General features: G+C 37.7%; 1 protein-coding gene across 1 annotated transcript; it reads right to left on the bottom strand.

The window, feature by feature from the left end:
* Positions 1-2,653: 2,653 nt before the first annotated feature.
* LOC124157398 (serine-rich adhesin for platelets-like) lies at positions 2,654-23,985 on the bottom strand. The gene is made up of 9 exons (XM_046532075.1): positions 23,899-23,985; positions 23,687-23,805; positions 17,205-17,303; positions 11,090-17,115; positions 10,808-10,985; positions 8,158-8,324; positions 6,293-6,497; positions 3,022-3,150; positions 2,654-2,927 (listed from the first exon to the last, which is right to left on the bottom strand). The coding sequence occupies exons 1-9, from the start codon at positions 23,926-23,928 to the stop codon at positions 2,825-2,827; spliced, it is 7,056 nt and encodes a 2,351-aa protein (XP_046388031.1). The 5' UTR covers positions 23,929-23,985; the 3' UTR covers positions 2,654-2,824.
* Between the last annotated feature and the right edge of the window lie 1,733 nt (positions 23,986-25,718).

Genomic DNA, 25,718 nt, shown 5'->3' with positions numbered 1-25,718 from the left:
TGAGAGCCAGAAAGTGACGTGTACGGGTGGGGGGACTTGGATGCGAGCACGGATGGATGACAGACGCTAAGAGTTTAACTCATGTATATCCTATTGAAATACAAAAATCATTCTTCGTACTCGTGTTTAATCATTTTTTACTGACCAACATAAAACTCTTGCTCTTGCAAATGCTCTTTTTCTTGTCCTCTTCTTTCTTTCCGTTTCTTTGTTTTGAATATCCTTTTCACTTCACCTCATCCTCAACATGGGTTGTCTCTTCCGGGATTGTATGTCCACCTCGGTCATACTGCGATCTCTCTCCCTGCCCTATCTCATTCTCTTGGACACCACACAGAGGGGCAATACCTCACCAAGCTCTCTTGGCTCCAATTCAGCTCCACCCCATCAACAAACTCCGCTGGACCCAGAAGTAATATGAAGCCATAGTGGAAATAAAAAACCCCAGGGAAGAAGATGATAATAATGTATTTTAAGAAACAACTGTTCTTCGTGCCACCCCATCCTCCCACCCTTTTATCATCAAAGTTGACCATAGCCTTTCCTCACTCTTCTCTGCATTTCAATGACCAACAAACCACTCCTTGGGTTTTTCAACCCCACCCCAACTTTCGTAACTACCATTCCTTCATATAATTGTAAGTTATCTCAAGGAGTGCTCCCACATCCCATCCAATTAAATATGGTGTTTTGGGGAACTTATTTGGAGAGACAGCATTGGCCTCACACTGGTTAGTGAACTTAAAAACGCAACACATTCTACTGCATAATTGAATGAAGCACAAATTTTGATTTTGTACAGCCTACAATTGATTAACATCTTGTCTACAGGTGTTTCAAAGCTTTAGTTTCATCATCAGGTCCAGTCCTGTCACTCATCACTACACCTGATGATGAAGCAAAAGCTTTGACAGTCGAGATGTTAATAAATTGTTGACAGTACAAAATCAAAAGTTTTACTTTATTCAGCATGCTGTTCCACCATATCTCACCAAATACAGTATTGTTGAATACATTGTTCTTCCCAAAATTCTTTTTCCTCTAATTTTCCAACAGGAGAGAATAAATATTTATTTATATGAATATTATACAATTACCAAGATGTAACTGTTGCACACAAAAAAGTACCAGCGCATTCGGCTACAGTGAAATGTCTTCATAACGAACGCCAGTGTAATGAAATATTCAGTATAATGAAATTATTTTCCGCGCCGTATAACGAAACTTCCAGTATAACGTATCTCCGGTATAACGGAATTTCAGTTTAAAGAACGTATTTCGGCGGTCCGTAGGATTTCGTTAGAGACTGTATTTCTATTTTGCCATGGCACCTAATACGGTTGTCTCACGGATTCCCTTGCAGAAGCCTATAAGGTAGCACACACTTGGTCTATGTACTTAACTGACAATGCCATAACCAGTGAAACCCAGGTCACAAAGTTTTTTTTATTAATTGTAGATTTGAGACAAGTATTAATGATGTTGATGACGTATCACATCAAAACCTAGGTCTAAATTTTAATGAAATAATTAAGATAGCATTCATGACTCAGTGTTTTTTTCATTTTCATCAAATTTATTTTTTAGAATGTAGTTCTGCCACTGATTGCTTTTCTATCATAAAATACTAAATCTAAAATCTCTCTATCCTTGTCAATTTATAATCTTTAGCTCTCGGGAAAAAATGGTATTGACACAAGAGATCTTATGTGGATAACACACACCTTGACAGGAGAATCATCATCAGTATTTTAATTTTTTATAACAGACTGTTGCTATAAAAGGAACATTTTCCTTCACCGGGGGAAAGCGAATAACAGTTACAGTTAATAATATAATTACAGTAAATGATACTTCTTGCAACACATGGCACTTACACCATTACATTGGATATAGGCAACAGCTCGTTTGTCTTCTTTTATCTTTTTGACATATCATTAGCATTTTAGAGATATTGTGCAACAAAATAAATAAATGGGAAGAAGAGTTTCTAAAGTACCACTAAACTCTCTGTTGGGCACAATGGATCTGACAGGCACAGTGTGACTTTGTTTTTATTGTAATGTTTCACGAGGCAGCATAGACCCTTGGTGCTTATAGTTGCTGTTTGTTTTGAAACGCTCTATGCAGCCTTTCACTTTTCGCATTAATTCAGACAGATCAGTGGTGGATTATTCAGCACAATTAAGCAAAGTCATGGCACAATAAAGCAAAGTAAGTATGACTAGATAAATGAGATAGCAAAATAAAAAACATTCATCATATAGAATTCACATGGTAAAATACATTACATATAATAATACTAAATAGCATAAGAAGAGCGTTATATCGCACCTAGCTGGATTGGTCCAGGGCTGTATGAAGTTGTGTAAAGGGGTAAATACATAGCAAATAAGACATCATTTAAGTGTTTGTTTACACTAATAATGGTGCTTCAAACTTTAAAGGTGTACCACTGAGCCATGCTAAGAGTAAATAATGTTTTCCATATCCGTGCCTGTCAGGCACATTGTGCCTGAACTCAGCAATGCCAATATGGCACCTGACAAAAGGTTAATAGGGAAAAATAGTTTTCTGGGATATCACCAGTCTTCAATAAGGCAATAAGGATATATTTCAGTTTTTAGAGCCAAAAATAAATTAACAAATTGCATAAAAGGCATAATCTTCATTGTAATTCAATTAAATAAAATATAAAGATGTACAGAGTATATTTATAAAAAAAATAGACAGCATGGGAAGTGTTAATCATATAAAATCAAGAATAAAATACAAAAGTGACAGTTTATAAAAGAGTATAAATGCAGATCATCTAATTGAGAAACTAACTTAAAGCTGATACAAAATTCAATACTTCCTTGTACGTGTTAAGCAAATAATGCTCATCACATCTGACAGACTGAAATACTGATTGAACTTCTGTAGACCTGTAAAAAGGCAGAGAAAATATTTAACAGACTTGAAAAAAATATTTGTACATTAAGAGCCTATTACTACAAAATGAATTATTCAACTACCTACCCAATTTTACCAATCACATTTTTCACTTGGATATCCTCAGGTTTTACACCATCTTCATTCCAATTCAATAGATTCACTTTAACCTCAAACAGCAACATTTTTTCTTTGTTAAGAGCCAAGTATGAAAAGCTGTAAAAGAAGCCATTAAATTAGTAAAAACGGAATTAAAAATTGCTTATAATTAAAACAGCACGAAAATGATTTCTTGTCACGCTGACATATTCTTGGGATAATGATTATTTTCCCAACATAACATCATGTAAGCCCGTTGAATCTCAAATGGAAAAACAAAATCAAAGAATGTTGTGGTTCTGTTCAATTAAAACAAAAAAAATCAGGCCTTCCAGCACACTGAGATTTGTGGTGAAGAGTGCCTTAAGTATGGGGGGGGGATGATGAGGGGATAGATCCACCACCAAAGCCTCAGAGAAATAAAAATGTTAATTAAAAATACCTATTGTTTAGTTCTGAAATTTAATAACTGCATCTACTTAAAGTTTAATTTTTAGTGGCAAAATTATGTAAACGCAACATTCAGGCATGACAATGTGACTGCGTAGGTTTCCGTGGTGTCGAGGTTCCAAAATCTCCATTCTTTCGGTGCTACCACATCGTTTGTTTCTTGATGACAAAAATTTTCTCAGTTGCCTGGGGAAGGGGGGTCGCCACCTCCGGACATCCCATCCCCCCCAAAGCATATTCTTAGTCACGCCACTGATGGTAAAGCACCATACAGAACAATTTCAATGGAAGAATATTAAATCAAAAAAGGCCATTGTCGTTCAGTATATTGGGAAAAAGTGTAAGGCCTGATATTTTTGTTTTGATGATACAATAACTATAAAATTCCTTGATTTTGCCTGCCCAGGTGAGAATAAATGGGCTCTTCTTTGGTCATTGTAGGAAAAATTTCCATGACTGTTTTAAAAGCATTGAATTATGAACCTATGTCAACATTCTGACTTGCAAATGCTATATCCAAAAAATACGAATAGCGAATGAAAATACTAATTTCATAATTTCCTTATGGAACCCACTCAAGTAATAAATGAAAACCATCCAACCTTACTCAACCCAACACTGTTTCACTTCATTCATTGTGCACTCATCAGCATGCCAATTAGTCTAGGCACTTGCTCTTTTTAGGTGTACCCATAATTTCTGCTAGTATCAAATGAATACATAGGTAATTAAAAATTGCCTATCATACTGGGAGTTCGGTGGTTCTCTATAAAAAATTCATTCCAGAATAATTCTCAAGCTGAATTACTCATACAACAACACATTCTGAGCAACCATTTGGCACAAGCGTTTAGCCTCCCCGCACGGAAACTTGATGGGTTAGTGGAAGCAAGGACACCACAGCTAGTCAACAGTGAAAGGCAAAATTAGTTATCAAGTACAGTACACTCTATTATTATTATCCAGTCTTATGATGGGGAGAGAGGGCACGAATAATCGGAAAACATGGATAACCCAAACTTTCACTTAAATGCCTAGCAATGTTCATGATTTACCTAAAACAAACAATATATTATTACGTAAGCAGTTATTCTGTTATTTTAGGGTGTTTCCTGGACTCAATTAGAGCTTCCTTCGCCAGTTTGTGATCTTTTTAGCGGCAATAACATGGTAGTACTTGTATTATTAATGCTCCATGGAAGGCCTGGTTTCGAAAACCACACATCCGTGGCTTTGTGATCACAGATACAGAAAAGTGGTTTGCACAAATGCTTCAAAACCATTGCTCAACATTGGAAACTGCACTGTCAGGCACCATGCGACGTAGTCACGTCTGGCACAAGTTGCCTGGGTTCCAACTGCTGCGGGACATGTATCTGTGATCACAGAGCGTGGTTGTGCACTGTGACGTTTGGAAAACAGGAATACGGTGCTCCCGTGAATGCAGCTAGTGCGCGATTGATTCCGTTTTACCAAGGGGATTATAACGGAAATAATAAGCCCGGTTTATCCAAGCATTGATGCAGTAATTCTGGTGATTTTGCATCTGATTATATTTTTTTATAAAGATTACGGAAAATATTGAGCAAGAGTGAAAATCATGCTCGGATAATCTGCAGCACTGATAGACCGCAGCCGTATAATTGGGAGTCTGCTGTATGTATGTCATAATCACATGAAGTAGGCCAGTGAAAAATGAGTTATGTAGTTTAATATAGGTTTAGTCAGGCTGTCCATAAACATCAGAATCAGAAAGTACAACTGACATCTAGGGATATCAGTGGCAGTAAATTTTGGAAGTCGGTCAGGAAAATACTGACTTGAGAAATTTCCATACGAGAAATAGTGCAGTTAATGTAGGATCTTTTTTTGCGGTAATGACAAGGTGGAAATCACTTTGTACACAGCCATTAAGTTCATCAACGCTCCTAATTGATTTTGCTTTCAAGGCACATTCATACAGTGTTGGTCAAAGTAGTGAGAAAAAGTAACCGGGCTAAATTACACTGACTTTGTAAAAAACACTATTGATTATGAGCACAAATTAGGTACTGATTTTAAAAAGTAATCAGTAAAATATTAGTTAAAATTACAAGTACATACTTCTTGTAAGATTGTCCACTCCAGAGACCACCTGGCAACTGTCGAATTTCAGAGTAAAAATGTGGAATAATTGAGACATAGATATTGCTTAAGTTGCAATTTCACGTGCGATATGTACAATTATAACTGCTGTAATAACATAAGAGGCGTCATATTTTGTATCCATCAAAAGTAGTGTAAAACATAAGAGTGACTGAGCCTAATCAGGTGAGTTATGGTAAACACGGACTTGAAGTATCTGTAGGCCCAGGTACATCAGTGAAATGAGCAAAGTAATTGTTGATAGTGAGCAAGTAACAATGAAAACAAAAGTAACAATTCCTCTTCCACCATTAGGAGTAAATTGCAAACAAAAATTACATTTCGTAAAAAGTAATTGTTACAAGTAATCTGATAACTTTTACTCTATTAGTTACCACATCACTGCATACATACACACATCAATTTCAAGGAATAGGTAAAACAGGATATAAATTCTCCTGATTGATATATGAGCCACTTAATGCATGCTATGCATATCAAGATTTTAAAAATAAAAACGTACGTATTTACATTTAAATCAAGAAGAAACACTAATTTCATTATTGAATTTGTACAAAATATTTTCTTCCGATTCTCTGCAACTAGAAATAGTTTCATGAAAAATTTTTAAGGGAACTTATCAAAATATTAATATACTACCACTTTATGTCAATGATATCCTTACCTATCACTTTTCAACCTTACTGGTGAATTTCGCAATAGATCATATGCTTGGAGAAGCAGCTGATTCATCACAGAAAACTCTGTTTTGAGGAATTCAAAGAGACTAGGGAGATGTTCAGTAGACAAGCATTTTTCAGACAGCAAACCAGACGAAAGCCTATTCAACATTATATTCAATACAACTTGCAGGCATCTATCATAGTTATCTGAAAAGAGAAAATAATGCACTATAAAAAATACTGTACAATCTTGAATATACAAACAAATATGAAGATAAAAACCGATTTTGATAAAAACAATTGAGACACACACACACAAGCGAGTCAGGTCAATCCAACAATACATGTGAGGATATTTCATTCTTTTGAAACAGCCTAATTTCAAGAACAATGTATTCTTAACTGCTCGGATGTATAATCCAACAAATCTTACCTACCTACTGTCTGTAAAAAAAAGCAAGATACTCGAGTTTGAGGAGCTCTAGCGTCTAAACGAAGCAATCAATTTCAATGCAATAAAAAGCATACGAAAGAGAATTTAGTTCTACGTTATATCATGTACTTTAAAAATTCTTCGGCTCAATAGTATTTCCTGTACTTAATTTTTTCTCGAAAAAGTACCCGTTTTTTGCGCGTAAAATCAAGGTGACCAACTTTGAGCGCTTGGCATTCCCGTAGTTTTCGTTCCTATAACTTGCAATTTTGATATAAAGAAGCCACATCAATTACTAGCAGTTTGCCGAAAACAAATTGTTTATACTACAAAAATTAACGGAGTTGTTGTAAACAACGCAAACCTCTGCTAACTTCGAAACAAGTGAGTCAATTGAAAATTGATTAGCTTGATTGTTTTCAACAACTCCGTTAATTTTTGTAGTATAAACAATTTGTTTTCGGCAAACTGCTAGTAATTGATGTGGCTTCTTTATATCAAAATTGCAAGTTATAGGAACGAAAACTACGGGAATGCCAAGCGCTCAAAGTTGGGCACCTTGATTTTACGCGCAAAAAACGGGTACTTTTTCGAGAAAAAATTAAGTATGTACAGGAAATACTATTGAGCCGAAGAATTTTTAAAGTACATGATATAACGTAGAACTAAATTCTCTTTCGTACGCTTTTTATTGCATTGAAATCGATTGCTTCGTTTAGACGCTAGAGCTCCTCAAACTCGAGTATCTTGCTTTTTTTTACAGACAGTAATTGGGTGTCCAACCCAGGGGCGCAGCTAGGAATTAAGGCAGGCTGGGGGGGGGGGGTTTTAGGCACAACTAATACTTGGGTGTCTGGGAGTGTGGAATACCCGCCAGGGTAAGTGGGAGGAGCGGGGTCACTCCTTTAGAAAATTTTCAAGATAAAGGGTTCAAAATGGTGAGTTTTACGACTTTCGGAGGGATATTTTATTAATATTTACACTAATCTGTAAGTAATATTAATTCAATTAAGTAATATGGATTAAACTTTTAAAATTTTCTGAGCTCTGGGGGGGGGGGTTTATCCCCCAAAACCCCCCCCTCGCTGCGCCACTGGTCCAACCTATTCTAATTTTGAGCCCTCAAATTCAATGAGAATTGAATGAATGATGAAAGCAAATACCTAAACAGAAGGAAACAGCAAAAGTGAAAGGCAGCTGCTTTGAGTAAATTCCCTCACAAGAATGCTACTTTCACCAATAGCTTTGTGTTACAGTACTTCTTCACCATAGTATCGCTCAAGCCCAAAATCTGCCCAGGGGCCATCAACTTTTAACTGGACTGTAGTAGAAGTACTCATTGTATTGGAGTATATCTAATAAAAACAATTCATAATTACCCTACCTTTTTCTTAATTTAAAAGATGAATTGTAAAAGCTATAAAAGAAAGTTACCTTTAGAAGATGATTTCAATTTGACCTCTTCAACTGCTCTGTAAACTTCAAGATCTTCGCCCTCATTCATGGGCATCAATTTAACACTGAGGACAGCTGCACCATGAAATACACTAAAGGAATATTGGTTTTCCAGAAGCTCGTACTTTGCCCAAATACAGGATTCCCTGGGAATGAGGTGAAAAAATTAGACTTGCATAGAAATGGATTGAAAACAGAATCAACGCCTGTGAAACAAACTAAGAATAAGGAAAATAAATGTTCAGGGGTTGGATGTTTGAAAAAAAAAATACAAAAAGAAATACCTCAGTTCAAAGGCAGCTGGTAATACTCATACCATAAATAAAAAAAAATTAAGTAAAAAAATTTGCTAAAATGAAAATTCAGAGAAAGGAATGAGCATCAAGTTTTTTTCGTAAATGCTAGACATTAACTCTAAAAAGAATCTACCAATTACCTAAATAAGATTGAAATGAGCTTACATATAAACATTTAATCACAATAATGCACAAACCAAAATGAAAAGTAAGAGGTCTAAATATCTAGGGTATACTTTCCACAACCAATAATAAATTACTTATATATAGCAGACATCCAATTATCTGGCTGCTGTTTATCCGGATTGCCGATTATCTGTACATGAGTTCACGGTCCTTGGAAGTTTTCTGCGATCTTTATAAAATATAAAATCGGACACAAAAGTACCAAGATATTTGCATTTTTTAAATACAATGCTACAAAGGGCTAATTATTTCAACTAGAATCCCCTTCTTACAGTGGAATTATTTTATCTACTTGCAGGCAAGGAATGTTTACTTGGACGTCTGCTCTAGCATTGTAGACGACGATCAGAGGCAGGAAAAAACTCTTGATTAATTTTAGAAGATTCTTTAATGGTCAATCATTCGTAATTTCAGAGAAATTACACTTACGATCTTTAATTGTATATTTCATATCGCAAATGCGCAATTTTTGCCGTGGCCTTGCATACAGTTGAATACGGCCAAAGGGAACTAGAGATTTCATCACACTCAGGCATGTTTATGCCGTTACCAGTCAAGGCTGAACCGGGGAGTAGTGGAATAGTAGTAGACAATTGCCTGCATAGACAATTTGCCTCAAGTCCTGGTTTCCTATAATCGCTCCTGTGTAATGGTGTAATTGCACACTCGCTGCCTACACAGGAGTTCCGGGCTCCTCTCTTCCAAGCATCGCGGTGCAGGATCGGGCTCAGTGATTACAAATCTGCATCCCACAGCAGTTGCATCCCGGGCAACTTGTGCAAGACGTGATGACTACTCGGCATGGTGCATGTCAGGGTAGGGTCTGACGTCACGCAGTGGTTTTGAAGAATTCGTACAAACCACTTTTCTGAATCTGTGACCTCACAACCATGGGTGTGAGGTTTTTGGTAACCAGGTATTACACGTAGCGGTGGGAATACGAGTACAATCACTTTATCACTGCAAAAAATATTGCAGCCGGGCAGAGAGAGCTCTTAACGATTTCGGAAAGCAATCTAAAATAATAGACCATGTGCATGAGTAATAATAGATTGTTTGACTTATGTAAATTATGAAAATTACAAGAAATATAAGTGAAGTTTGGATTATCTGTGTTTTCCGATTATTACTGCCACCTCTCCCCATCATTAGCCCGGATAATCGGGAGTGTGCTGTAGTTTTGTCTGAACCAGTAAATGATAAAACGTTAAAAAATTCAATCAAAAGAAGAAGCTATGAAAAAATGACATTTCTTACATGAATATATACATATATCCCTTTCTCAAATCCCAAAGCTTCAACTATCTCCATTCTATTTCTAGAATATAAATAAAGCTGTTTGATGCCTAAGAGCGTGAACCATATCACAAAAAAGGGTATGGCATTATTGATGAAAGATGGCATTGCGTGCAAGTGGTTGATTCCATCACCTCTGCCTCAAATAGATCATTTATCTCAACTGTAAATTCATCCCATAATTTTCCTGCCATTATTCCAAGCATAAAATAAACTCTTGTGAGTGGAAGGTAACAGATCCAGTTGATACCACATAGGTAGCATGTATGCCATAGCTGTGAAAGCATAATAAGCAGCGTGGATGATGGCAGGCAGTGGCGTGGCCATGGAGGTGGTTTTCCAGATTAAATCCCTTCCCCCCCGCTTTGAGCCTTTAAAAGAGAACCCAAAAACTAGTAAGATGGCCACACTAAATAACTATTATGTAATAAATACTCAAACAAAATTCCTGCTTTTGAGTCCTAAAAATCATGTTTTTAACATCAAAAATCCCAAAATTTCCCAGGGAAGGACCCCTACTTGCCCTGAGGTGTTTTCCTTTCACCCCGGAAGGTCCCTGAAATCTACGGTAAACCTCCCCCATTTCAAAATCCTGGCTGTGCCATTGATGGCAGGAGATCAGCGGAGGAGAGGTAGTCAACAACCCAGGGTCCATATTTGTGTATAAGATGATGACCCAGCTGGCACAGATTTTTGGCTGGTAAAATTTCACTGTTGGAGCTCACCATAATACTTTATTAACATTACAATAAAAATGATCATGAAGCAAAAACCTAAGATACTTTCTGAAAGAATCAGTAGGTACGAGAGACAAAACACAAACAAATGTATACTTTAAAAATCTAACTAACCTGCTTGATTCTTCCTTAATCCAGTCTTCTATTAAGCTAACTGACTTGGAACCCTCTTTTTGCTCAGTAGCATCAAATTTTACATTTTCCAATGGGGATGAAGGAGGATCTGTTATAACTGATGTCGTTTCTACAGCCTTTTCCTCATTTGAAGGTTCACAGACTACTTGAACATCGCCTGAAAATGGCAATAAAAACATGGAGAGGTTAAAAATATGTCATTCCCAAAGTATTTCGTCAATTTGACAAAAATGAAACTGACGTAATTGATTCAGAGCTTACCAGAGCCAGGAGGAGGATCAGTCTTCATTTCAGCAGTCGATAGGACCAAACTGGATTCCAAAGCTTCATCATCACTCACGTCACTCATAGCCTCCATTATGCTTTCACCTGGAATTCTCTCATTCCCTCCATCATCTACCAGGGTCATAATGGTATCCTCTGGGTCATACGAGAGATTGTCATACCGTTCGTTTGCAAAACTCAATTCCTGAGTCGACAGATCAGCAGCTTTAACGTCACCATCATGAGCCTCATTGTAATCATCATGGAGAGTAGATAGATTTGTGGAATCAGTATTAATAGCAGTCCTCACATCAGCAGGTGCATTGATTGGAGAAGGTGGAACATCTATTTTTTCATCCACAACCACACTATTTTCACAGATCTCTTCACAAATTTCTGCACTAAATGTGGTATCAGTATCTTTGTTTTCTTCTTCATGCAAGTTAGAACAACTGATGTTGCTTGGGGAATGTTCACCACCAACAAAAGTTTTTTCACCCAACACCTCCTCAAGTTGTTGACCATCATTTTTGTCAGCCAAGGAAGTATTCAATTCTAATTCAGCACAGGGTGAGTTTTGCAATGTACTCTCAAGTCTAATTTCAAGCGATCTTCGAGTAGAAGTATCGTGAACAGAATTCTTGGATTTTGGTGTCTCTAGCCCCTTTACGGGAGTGTTACTTATCTCCATCAACTCACCTACACTGAGTGACGAGTCACTTAATTTTTGAAATTCATTCATATCCAAATTTGCATGAGGCAGTTCATTTTGACTGGGTTCAGAAAGAGATAACTCCATAGCCTCCTGTTGTGGAATGCATTCTTCCCCTTCTTGATATCCAACTTCTTCACCTTCTGCATCTTCTAGTTTTATATTAAGTGTCTCCTTAGAAAAGCTAGATCTTCCACCAACATCTCCACAGGAAGTTTCAACTTCTATATAGCTTTCCAAAGATTCATTGAGGACTGAATCACTACACTCAACCACATCTGATGCAATTAATGACACATTCAATCTGGCTTCATCCCCCTCCTGAATGCATTCGTCTTCATAAGCAGCTTTTTCCACAGCATCCACAGAGACATTGCCTAGCTCTCCAGCTTCCATTGGTCTGGCAGATAGGTCCTCATTAAAAGTTGTGCTATAGACATCAACAGCTTCACCATCATGCTCTGAATGAATGGTGACATTTAGCTCGACCACTGGCTTGCTTAAGTTAAATTCACCATCATCACACTCATTAACGACATTGTCAGCAGATGACTGATCCAAATCCACTTTCTCGTGAATATCTTCATCTTCTTGATTTTCACCTTCTGCAACATCAAAATTTTTATTCAGACCTTCAAATTTTTCAAATGAATTTTCAAATCCTTGCTGTTCAGCAGTCAAGATTCTTGGACTCTCTGCCTGACACTGCCAAATTTCACTGCCATTAAGATTACTTCCGTCATCCTTCACACCAATGGAGTGCCTCATTGACAGCCTCTTTTCACAATCTGTAGGAGCATCATTAGTGGTTTCCTGGATATCATCTGTCTCAATGATATATTTTTCTAAACTAACTTTCAATTCGCTTTCCTCAATATTTGTGTCGATGCAATCAGTCAAGTGCGCCTCACTCCTGAGAGATTGATGCATTGATTCCTGATCAGAAACAAGGTCCTCCTGCTTTTCATTTGCAACATCTGCTTCCTCTTCATGATTAATTTCTTCAGCACACTTAAGCATTGATGGTTCCACCTGCATTTCTTGGGATGGATCTTCATCATTTACACAGCTTTCCTCCAACTTGTTCAGAATTAAATCAGCATCGTCCCTCTCATTAGGTTCAGTCAATGTAATGGTTGATTCAACTCCCTCTACCTCTACGTTGCTGCTGCAGTCTTCAAAAGCTGTTTTATTGATGAAACTACCACTTAAACTACCTTTTGATGGACTCAATGACAACCTTTCTTCAGATATTCTATCCATGGTATCCATAGAATTACTCTGGCAATCAGTTTCCAGAGCATTACCCACACAATTGAGCTCCAAAATTTTCCTCCCATCATTATCTTTGCTACCATACAGGTCACCTCCCATGGCCTCAGAAAGAGAATGCTCCATTCTTTCTAGTTCAGGGATGCAGTTGACTTCCCCATCTGGTTGTTCGTTGTCAATATCTTCATTGAGAATCTTCAATGGAATCATTGATTCCGCCTGTTCATCCTTCCCATGGGTTGCAGCCTCTAATTCACAATTTGATGACTGATCAGGAATATTACTAAGATTCTCAGATTCAACTTGCATAGACAAGGAAACGTTCAATTCCATTCTCACTTCTTGCATATCGATTTCATTTTCAGAAATAGGTTTCGATGAGACGTCATCACTTTGTTCAAAATGTCTCCCATTTTCCTTCTCCGATGGAAGAGAGAGCTTCTCCTCCAATGATTTTGCATCAGTTGAACCCAAAGGTGCCACAAAATGTTCAGCTTGAGGATCATGGTCATTTGATCCTACCACCAACTCATTCATGCCAGATTCACTACTGCAGGTTTCAAATAAAATTTGGGGGCTATCATTTTCTGATAAAGAATTAGGAGTGTTTTCATCTCCAGAAATACATGAGAGTGAAAATAAATTCTCATTAATCGGTTGAGTACTCATTTCACATGAACTTTGAGGTTTTGATGGATACAGGGATCTTCTCTGCTTCAATCTACCCAGAGGAAGAGTCATTTCCATGCCCATTGTATCAGAGACAGTATCATCCAAACTTTGAGATAAAGTCACAGGACTATCTGACTGAGATGAATCCACATCTTTCATTTCTGAAGATTCAACAGCCATTGAATTAGGGGAGGCATCAGCCTCTGAGTTCCTATCTGCCATTGTTCCAATATCTTTCTCTACGCACGATAATCTATTCTCTTCTGCCAATTGGGAGGTTATCAGCAAGCACATAGCATTGTCCTTGGCGGTGTCTCCATCATTGTAGTCTTCTAAAATGGTGGTGGTTAGATTTACACTTTCTTCTTCTGCTAATGGGGCAGATGGCTCAGCTACCACGTCTACAGGACTCATGCAAATGGGAGCTTGAGCCTTTATCCAGTCTACGACTTCTGGATTTGAAACACTACACGTCTTTTGTTCATCCATAGAGGCATCGAAAAACCTCATCGAGTTCCCATCAAGTGTGGTTTCACTGATGACCTGGCTGACTGATAGCACCTCATCCATAATATTTTCATGGCTATGTTCCTTAATTCTTTCCAAAGGAATAGTAACTTCCATTTCTATTGCTTCAGGCAATGTTTCATCCACACTTGGTACATCAGTAGGGGTATGACCGCTTTCCATAGATTCATCTTTAGGTCTGCTGATGACCTGGCTGCTTGAGACTTCATTATTTACGTCAGACTCTGAAAATTTTCCCATAAATCCTTCAACAGGAACAGATAATTCCGTAACCTTTACCTCTGGCCTTGTTTCCTCCATAATTTTAAAATCATGTGGTTGGTTACCTTCTACAATACAATCTACATCACCAGCAATGATCTCGTTGTTTATGACCACATTGCTGATAGTACACTCAGGAATCCCTTCCCTAAATCTTCCTAGAGCAATAGTTAATTCCATTCCTGTTACATCAGCTGCTGTGACATCCATAACATGTGATTCAGTAGGAATGATTTCAGATTCCACAACTTCACATGAAGTCTCATTATTGAACAGGGGCTCAGAATTTGAGTCGCTAACTGAGCATTCATGGGTTCCTTCCTTAAATTTCCCCAGAGGCACAGTAAATTCCATACCCATAGGCTCAGGACTTGTTTCATTAATCGTTTCAGGTTCAAGAGGCATGCTGTTAATTTCCTCAGAATCATGATTAGTATCATTCATATCCTGGGTATCCAAAGGCACATAATCAGATTCATTAGTTTCTCCCTTGAATCTCCCTAAGGGTACAGTCATTTCCATACACACTGATCCAGAGATGATTGTGTCATCAATCAGTTGAGGTTGTGATAGTGGCTTAATGGGGCTCTCACAATTTCCTTCTTTCAATCTTTCTGATAGATGTGCTGACTTCAATTCTGGAGAAATAGGGAAGGTAGAATCAACTTCAAGAGATGGAAATTCAACCCTAGCATCTTCCGAATCTCTGAATTTATTTTCTTCAACATCTTTCATAGAGAGATCGATATCAATCCCAGAATATTCAGGGTTGATATGGTGATGTAAGGTTTCATCACTAAATTCCTGCTGAGCTGAGGTGCATTCTAAAGCAACAGGTTTGGATTCAGAAGCCATAATGATCTGAGAGTTGTCATCACAGGGAGGTCCACTCACTTGAGGGCTACAGTCAGTATAAGGGGTTTCTGTGTTTTTCTGCTCTTCAGATTTTTCATCTTCCACCACTGTGTCATAGTTTTCAACCTGTTTCTGGAGCAGATTAATTGACAAAGGAGCATTTTCACCACTGTTATGATGCATGATTTCATCAATTACTGAATTATCCATTTTTTCTCTTATCTTTCCCAATGGTACAGTCATATCCATTCCATGCATATCTGCACAAGTTTCATCCAAACCATCAGAGTTGCTGAAGAGGACTGTCTTTTCTGCAAAGGCCCCTATCTCTTTATAAAGATCTTTCTCGCTATTATTTCCCTCTGCTGTCAAAGGAAGTGGATCACTAAGTGCCACCTCAGAGCAATCAATAGGTTTGCAGCTGCTATCTTCTTCCAAATTATCTTCCAGTTTTGACACACTCATCTCACCAGATGGAACATCAGAGTCTTTGTTGGCCATATCAATACCAGCTTCATCAGGAATATAACTTGACTGACATGAATTCAAGCTTTCTTTCTCAAGGTTTTCCTCGGTAGCCAACTGACTACTTCTCATAGAGATTTCCAGATTAACATTGACTGCAAAATTTGAAATTTCATCTTCAAGACACTTCTCAGTAATTGAGGTGGATAGCTTAGACTTATCATCAGTAGCATCACTACCGGGGACATTCACTGATGAGGATATTGAGCTATTCATGACATTATTCTGCTTCCACTCATCTGCCACTTCGCAGGCATCCAGCTTCTTCTCTTGTCCATTCGGGCTATTTTGGGTTCCGTCTTCTTGGCATTCACCTGAGGTAGACAAATTCAATTCTTTCATTAATGGAGGAACTGTTAAAGACATTCTTGCTTCGAGATAACAAGTCCCATCTAAAGGATCCTCAGCTCTGGACTGAGCAGCATTTTCAGGAATAGGTGTATCTGGAAGCGTGACATCATGATTAGGGACAACGTCAGATGCTGAAGAGTCATTTAGTTTTTTTCTTTGAGCACAATCTTCATCCACTGACAGGGAGGCGTTCTCCACTGAGATGTTAGACAGAGGGTGTATACTTGCTTCAACATTTGAGAAACTCTCACCCATACCCAAATTACCTACAGTCACGGTGCAATCCATATTTATCCCATCTACAGACATATTCAGGGATTCGCCCTCATCAGCAACTTCCCCACACATATCCCTTTCATTTTTCAGCTCATGAGGATCCTCTTTGAGCAAAGTGTTATCCAACACACCACCAGCAGAATATTTCACCTCTAAAGAGTCTTCCTTCTCACTATGTTTCAATGTACTTTCCGAGAGGACTCCACTCGGTGAACCACTTTGGCTTTTAGTGAGACTGTCTCCAGAGTTATCTAAAACACTATCGATTAAGGTTCTAGTGATACTCAAACTTGAGTCCATGTTAGCATATGAGCACATGATTGGCTCTGTTAGGTTTAATTCATCAAAAAACATTTGTGTGTCCCCTTCCTCAGAAAAATCAGTCTTGGATGAGTCTAAGGACTTTCTGGGTTGTTTGACAGCTCTAGTGTCAGAAATCCTCTGTGGCGATTGAATTAAAATACTTGTTTCCGAGCTACTTGAATTCAATGAACGCTGAACAGTAGGCACTCTTTTCCTCTTGGGCTTTTTTTGTCCTTGGACAGCAGATGCCTCATCAAAGACATTGGCACTGGAAATTAATAAATTAGCATCAGCATTTACTTCACTATATAAAATAAGGTTTAACAACAGTCAAATAATGAATTTTATACTATGTACCTCATTGACTGATTTTCATCATTTCCATTGCTTTCAAGGGAGTCATCACTACTATTACTACACTTGGTTTTGTCAGCAAAGGAAGAATCACTTAGGCCTCTGAAATAAGGAATTTAAAAGGTTAAAAAAAAGGCAGGATCAATGCTTAATAATAATAATAAAGATAAATAAGCAAGCCTTGCAAGAGAAACATCAAAAAGTACATACAGAGGAGAAATTCATTAATTTACAGACTTACAAATTATTTTTTTTTTACAGATTATCGCTTAGTTAAAAAAAATGGAGGTAAAAGGAAGTCCAGTAACATCATAGTTATTACACAATAGGGTAGTTTCCTTCATCAAAGAAAACGAAAGGCATTCATTGCGATTAATTACCCACCATTAGTGTATTCATAATATATAAATTATTTCGTTTTAGAAATACCGGTTTAGACGAATGGCAATGGTCCATTTTTATCCTAATTTGAAAACGGCCAGATTGGCACCCATGCGATGCCACTCCACGTGACGTCACAGGGACCTAGTTTCTATACGAGTAGATAGGAGTTATACATCGTCTGAGATTACCAATGCATGCATGAGGTGCAGAGCTCAGGGATACATATCTTAATAATCACTTATTAAAACTGGCTAAGGTCGGAAAGTTATCTTCGTTTGATAAGGTATTAATAATCCTTATTTAAGCCAAGCGCTACCAGCCAGCAGGGTACTCAGCTACCCGCTAGCAGCCTGCGTCGTATCAGCGCTCAAGCCTCCCTCAAGGTCACCTCACAGGGTGGCAGCGGGAACGAGAAATACGTCACACGGAGAGATTTCCCGGCATTTATACTTACCCGTCGCGTTTTCCCGCGCTGGAAAATTTTCACTTTTCATTTAATCGCGCAAAATAGATATCGTCATTTAAAAATCTAAATGCCTGAATTACGTACTCCAGGAGTAATAATCTTTCGATTTAGGCAATAAAAAAATATTAGGAAACCACCCTATTATAGCGCCTCTAATTGTGCACCTATGTATACTGATATTGTATGTGAATTTAAGACTTTTTCTTCCAAAACTTTCTCAATATAGTGGAGCACCAAATATCAGTCATTTAATTAATAGCCAGTAGTAAACTGACTAGTCACTAGTTGGATTATCCATCAATCTTATCCTTAGCCAGTCCCTCCAATCCCTCCCCAACTCTCAGTATCTTAAACACCTCCCTATTCTCTCTTTCCAAGTCATCCTTCCCTAAAAATGAGAATTTCAATGCATTGGGTCCAAAAGAATAAGAGAAAGCATAGCATAAATAAAACAAAATCAAAATTAACACACATGCTGATGTTCAGTGTCAGATAATGTAACTTGGATGATCACAAAATTAAGCCTCTTCCCCATTACTACATGAGCATAATATTTATAATAAATACAAAAAATATGCAACCCAGACGATTAGAATAATTAAAATTTTTATGCTGGTTTCTTTTAATTGCTAAGAACATGAGTTTAAACAGTTAGTACCCTTCTTTGCGGATAACATTTTCAACATCATTTTAGAGTTCAGTAGCCAGCCAAGGGCTGAAATCTGAACCAAACTCTTACATTCTTCTCTCTTTACATTCATTTCTGCTTGAACTAGCTGACCCGGCGAACTTCGTACCGCCTAACAATCAATGAACTTACAGTTTACTTACACCATTTATAAATCAAGCGCGGCTGTATCGTTTTTAATCATGTTTAATTTATTATAATCAAATAAGGATACAAATTCAATAAAACTACGTAAATGAGTACCAAAATTGCTTGTCAGAAAGACATTTTCTTTATTGAATCTACATGGGGTGGATCGGAGCATGTTTACGCGGATTTTTTTCAACAAATTTTCTTACGTTTTGGCTTAAGAAATTTTGGGCATTGTGGTTTAATAAAGCAGTTTATGAAATAAAAATTATACGCATTCAGTTGTTGGCTATTTGCATTATTAGCTGTAAAAAAATGTTTTTAGGTCCAAGTCTGTTGCATACACTTGGCCCTTTCAGAGGGCAGGTTGACACAACCCCAGACCGACGCTTGACTGATTAAATTAAGAAAGAAGAACTTTGTACTTTCACATTAATATTTAATCACGACCATGGTTTGGTTTGGACCATCATCATCACCTGATGATGACGTCTAACGTTGAAACCATGGTCGTGATTAAATATTAATGTGAAAGTACAAAGTTCTTCTTTCTTAATTTAATTATGAATCGCTTTCACCAAGTTACGCCTCAAACAATTAAGCTTGACTGATGCTCAAAATCGTGCAAAAAAAGCCCCTATGAAGCAGCATTCGCATTAAATGACTTAAGGCGCGCCAGTTTTAGTATCTCTATCTGGAAAAAATGCACTGCGTAAATGTACTGCATGCGTAAACGCACCACGGTGAGCCCTACACATTCGGGTTTAATGTCTTGCGTCAACCACCTTCTGATAAACAACAGTTTTTGTTTTGTATCAGGCGCAAGATGAAGCGGATGAAGCTAAATAAATATAGCGAAGCAAAGCAGTGACGCAGCGAGGGGAGGCTTTGGGGGATAAACCCCCCCCTTCCCCCAAGAGCTTAGAGAATTTTTTAATGAAAGATTTTGTTATTAATATTAGGGGGACGGATGACTAACAAACAAAACATATTTAACTATTCACACAGCCACAAAATCCACTATTTTGAACCATTTATCTTAAAAAATGTCTGGGGGAAGTGCCCCCACACTTCCCGCTTACCTTAGCGAGTTTTCTATACCCTACAAACCCGTGGTATTAGCTGCGCCCAAAACCCCCTATCCTAGCTACGCACTTGAAGTGAAGGAAGAAATACAGAGGATGGTTTATCGACTCGTGAACATAGCACGCTAAATTGACCATGAAAAAATCATGGGTTTTCATTAGCACATGAGCACAAACAACACAAAAACTGAAAGAATGACCATGCGATTTTTTAATCGTTATCACGAATGCATAACGAAATTGAAATTGGATACGTTTAAGCTCAAAAGGGCATATGAGTTGAGATCATGGAATCTACGGAATGAGGACTTCCTAACCTTTGAATTTTCCTTTGAGTAAAGTTGCGTGAATCACATTCATCACCAATTTTTTAATGATCACACACGTTCCGTTGGATAGTTATGGTTGGTTTAGGCTTCGAAAGATCATGAGCACAGAAACTATATTTTTCTGTAAATCGTGCCTTGGTAAGCCAGGTACGTCCAAGGACTTAAAATATTCAGATAGATAGTTGGTGATTTCGTCTTCGTTTGTTACACATTTAAAAGATTCGAATCCATGCAGAGTACGAACCATTTGAATTTACCTCGTTTTAGCCATCCACATCTTCGTTCTTGCTCGCTAAATCAACCATCTTTGATTCGGAACACGGACATTACCGTTTGTCAACAATTGCTTGGAGATTTGTTTACAAACACGGTAGTGAAGTGTCAACTCGAGCTGGGCCACGGCTGGGCTTACAATCAGCTCGAATTAAATTTTAAAAATGTAATTTCAATTTAATTAATATTTTGAATATATTTAGTAATTAAAATGTTATATTGTTACAAAATTCAGTTATTAAAGTGGTAAAAACAAAACAAAGTATTTAATTTGTAGTTTTGACCGACTTATCAATAGGGTGGTTTCCTATTATTTTTTTATTGCCTAAATCGAAAGATTATTACTCCTGGAGTACGTATTTCACGCTTTTAGATTTTTAAATGACGATATCTATTTTTCGCGATCAAATGAAAAGTGAAAAATTTCAAGCGCGCGAAAACGCGACGGCTAAGTAGGAATGAAGGGAAAAAGTCCGTACGACGCATTTCTGGTTCCCCCTCCCGCCTGGTAGGTGACCTTGATCGAGGCTCTGAGCGCTGATAGGACGCAGGATGCTAACGGGTAGCTGAGTACCTTCCTGTCTGGTAGCGCATGGCTTAAAAAAGGTTTATTAATACCTTATCAAGCGAAGAAAACTTTCCGACCTTAGCCAGTTTTAATAGGTGATTATTAAGACATGTTTCCCTGAGCTCTGTGACTCATGCATGCATTGGTAGCCTCTGACGATGCATAACTCCTATCCTCTCGTGTAGAAACTAGGTCCCTGTGACGTCACGTGGAGTGGAATCGCATGGGCGCCAATCTGGCCTTTTTCAAATGAGGATAAAATTTGACCCTTGCCATTCGTCTAAACCGGTATTTCAAAAACCAAATAATTTGTGTATTATGAATACACTAATGGTGGGTAACGAATCGCCATCAATGCCTTTTGTTTTCTTTGATGAAGGAAACTACCCTATTGTTGTGTTACTATAACTCCTAAAAGCATGTCCATAGGAAAGAGATGAATTTTTTTTGTGAAATTATCCTTTTTTTAATGGCCTATATGTTAACCCCGCCTGAGACGAATCCAAAGAACCAAATCTCATTGAAATCGGTGCAGCCGTTCTCGAGTTATAAGTGTTCTAACTAACACGATTTTCGACTTTCTTTTATATATATAGATATTACATTACTCAGAGGGCGGGGAAAAACCAGGGGTGGACACTTTTGAAAAACAGGGCACTAAGCAGAGGGTTTTTTTAAACTAATTTTAACACTTTTTATAAGCAAAAAAACTTCATTTTACAAAGAAATCTTTTGTAAATTCAAAATATATTTCAATGTTTTGTTTTCTTTTATGAAGCAAAGTAATTATGTTCATCTATTACAGAGGGAAAGGTGGGCCCTCCAGACCCCTCCCATCGCTACACCACTGGATAGGATAGTTAACAAGGGTGGAAACAACAAGGAAGCCCAAAAGGATGATGCAAGGAGAGAATTCGCTAAGCAGTGGTGACCTACTTGGCAGGAGTGTATGACATCATTTGACTTATCAGAAAAAGAGTAAGCCCACTGATCTTTTGCCATTAATAGCTCTAGAAGTAGGTGACAGATTGAAAAACAGGAGAATAATTATTAATGTTTCTTAATTTTCAAAATTCCACCCCAATAGAAATTGAAAGAAAAATCTGTGAACAAGCCCATTGAAATTCACTTCATACATATAATTTATGGTATCCTTTCCGATGGAATGCAACCTAGTAAAAGTGGAGAGGCTTGTGAGCTTCTATATCCTTTACAGCAGCACAGGTGAGAGTAACATCAGAATTGAGAATCACACGCAACTATCATGCAAATGCCTTGAATAATAAATCCGAGAAAGGAGGATATATGGTGAAGAAGATGAAGAATAAGAAAGCAGCAATGAACGCCAGGAAAATGGAATGTTAAGATAATGCTCATGGTAGGTATGATAGCAAATTTCCAAATGGAAATGGAAAGAGGGAGAATAGAATTTTTTGGAATTAGTGAGGTGAGATGGAAGGAGAGGGAGACTAAGGGAATGATGGTTAGAGGGTGATATTTAGCTGAAAGTCAGTGAGGAGTAGATTTGCTTTTTAAAGCGAAACTGGGGATGAGGGCTGTAAGAGTAGTTAAAATATAAAAAATGAATTAAGAAAGTGTACATTAAAGCACAACCCACCACCATTGTGATATTTCTGGTTTATGCACACGATAGAAATCATAAAGAAGATGTAGATGGGGTATATGAACAGCTTGAGGAAAAAAATACTGAAATTCCAGGTAGCAGAAATCTAGTGGATATGTATATGCAGATGGTTGAAACATTGCTTTATGGGAAAGGAGGGATGGAAATTTGGATAAGGAACATAAGAAACAACCAGTGAGAGAGAGCAGAGATCAGGACACCAAGGTGGGTCCTCGTGAGTGAGAGATAGCGTGAGCGTGGAAGTGAGTTACCTCAGTTCATTCCATCCTCTAATCTTATTTCCAATTGGGCTTATGCTCCTGGAGTTTGACTCCACCTTCGGTAGCTACATAACGTCCGCCTCAGTCCTCGTCGGCTCTTGGTAGAATACGAGTGAGGGATGCAAGTCGCTTTATGTACCAACCTCACAAGTTTTCACCGACCCGGCCCCATCAGTTAAGTGGGACTACTGGGTGTCTATGCATACTTTTGAAAACGATAGTGCATCGTGAGTTGAAAGTTAAACTTTTTAGGTTAACGATATATTGGCACACATGCAGAGAATGCCCAAAGAATTCTTAAAGAGCAATTGCCAACACTTTTTTAACACCTCACTCCCTAAAATGACTTCTCTGACAACTATCCTAGACGTTGCATTTCCATTTCTTTACTTAAATAACGCCGACACAGGCATTCGAAAATCGTATTAATATGACAGATTCTTCGATTCAAAAAAGTAAAATCTAGAAATAAATGCAACTTAGAGAATAAACTATCGAGGTGAGGATGACAGAAGACAGCTTAGGAAAATGACAGCAGAAGACTAACACATAAGAAACAATATTATTACAAACGTCTAGACATTTTACGATGTTACATGCTTACCAGAGATGGTATCGTAAGCGTTATCTTTTCTGCATTAACTGTAGAATAACTTACTTGACTGTGCCTCCTCGTGAAAAACTGACTCTTCCGCTCACCATCTGGGTTATCTTCCCCTCGTTTTCTTCATCCATTTCTCGAAGAGGAGGCCTCGAAACTTCCGAACGCTTCACAACCTAGGAAGATATAATCAATGAGATTCCACTCAAACGTGCCATCATCCCATCATGATGCAAACTGTTCACATTGAAAATCAGAAATTAACCTACCGATGTCCTCTTTGGAATTCTGGACATCATTTTCAGTCAGCTGTAAACTCGATCAGCGGGTAAGGTCTTCGTATCAGCTTCGTACCTTTAACCTCAAAATTCAAAATAACAAACGGTTCAAAATTCAAATCCCGTCTCTTTTAAATTGGCGAGCTTAAGTCACGTGACTCGATTTTTCCCGTTGTTGATTGTGTTTTGTTAAAAATGAATATCAACTATGCGCTTTTATCGCATGCTCGGTATTCAAAGATTTCTGTAAAACGCGATCAAATGTATAAAGTTGGTCTCTGAGACAGAATTTTCTTAATTTTCTACAAAAGCAGCAAATCAAATTCCCAGTCCGCCAATCCTAATTTGGCAAGTGCCCAAGTAGTGAGCGCGCAAAATTCAAACTCTCACTTTCAGCGTGCACTTTCCTACCTTGAATTTAATTTCTATACCCCTCAAATATTAGGTACATAATTGATTATACCTAATACTATAATCTCATTAAACGATTTAAAATAATTCTTGTTTATGTAACATGCAATGACCTATTTCCTTTCAACCAATTTTGTATTTTGATGATAGTTTGCATGTCGAAGCCTTGTTTTCCTGAGAATTAAGGTTCAAGATAGGAAATGATTCCTCTGAGAATAAATAATGGCCCAACTACGTGGAAAGCCAAAGCCTGATATTACATTTTTGTGACCTTAAAAAGGAAAATTCTGCCCATTCACAATTGAAATTGGTTAAAATCTAAAAATTTCCTTGATTCTGACAAATTATAATGATGCATATCGACAGTATGAAAAAATATTATACCCTCTATGAGGTTTCATGCCCTACGTTTACCAATCTGACTCAGATATATTGATCAGAAAAGTAAACTGGCTTGCCCTATTGGGTTTAAAAAAAATATATTTCACATATTGATAATCGCCGCTTGTCGGTTTTATTGTCCTTCGATCTGTTCGCCTTCCACCTTTGAATTTATATTTGCAGCATATCTCTCTATCAAGTGTGGTTGATCCGGTTTCTTCATATGTATTTAGAGACAAAATAGCAACTTTGTTTTATCATATGCAGACACTGTTGATAGCAAATTTAAAACTATATTACATACTAGTGAATCAAAGGAGGGCATACTGGCATCGATAATATATGCTTTCGTTAGGGAATTCACTCAGTCAATATAAATCTAAGGATGAGATTCATCATTTGGCCTAGATCAAAAGGTTATTACTCCTAGAGTACGTATGTTTTTCACGCTTTCACATTTTTAAACGATGATATCTATTTTTTCGATTAAATGAAAAGTGAAATTTTTCAATCATGCTAATTAATGCAATGGCTAAGTATGAATGCTGGGAAAAGCCAGTGTGACGTCATACTGGTTCCGGCTGCTGCCGCGGGAGGCCACCTTGGTGCGAGGCTATGAGTGCCGATACGATGCAGGCTGCTAGCAGGTAGCGCTTGGCTTAAGTTAGGATTATTATTACCCTATCAAATGAAGGAAACTTTCCGACCATACAATTAAGTAAAATGGATTCAACTTAAAAATTTCTCTGAGCTCTGGGGGGTTTAACACCCAAACCCTCCCCCCCTGTGCCACTGCTCTGGAAAGTCATATATAGACAATTTTAATAGTTGATTATTAAGTGATGTTTCTCTGAGCTCTGTGCCTCATGCATGCATTGGTAATCTCAGACGATGTAAAACTCCTGACTACTCTTATAGAATTTAGGTCCCTGTGACATCACGTTGAGTGGCATCGCATGGGTGCCAGACTGGCCTTTTTCAAATGACATTAAAATTAACCAATAACATTGGTCTAAACT

Source organism: Ischnura elegans, chromosome 4 (assembly GCF_921293095.1).
Source record: "Ischnura elegans chromosome 4, ioIscEleg1.1, whole genome shotgun sequence".
Taxonomy (NCBI): Eukaryota; Metazoa; Arthropoda; class Insecta; order Odonata; family Coenagrionidae; genus Ischnura; species Ischnura elegans.
Note: the sequence above shows the minus strand (reverse complement) of the source record. Positions and strands in the feature narration are given on the sequence as shown.

What these genes read in the sequence shown, in the direction of transcription:
- LOC124157398 (XM_046532075.1), bottom strand. Translation starts at nt 23,928, where the DNA reads ATGATGTCCAGAATTCCAAAGAGGACATCG. An exon ending in TCACGAGGAGGCACAGTCAA is followed by an intron (nt 17,304 to 23,686) that starts GTAAGTTATTCT and finishes TCCTTATTTCAG; the next exon opens with AGGCCTAAGTGATTCTTCCT. An exon ending in GTAAGGTTGAAAAGTGATAG is followed by an intron (nt 3,151 to 6,292) that starts GTAAGGATATCA and finishes CTTCTTTTACAG; the next exon opens with CTTTTCATACTTGGCTCTTA.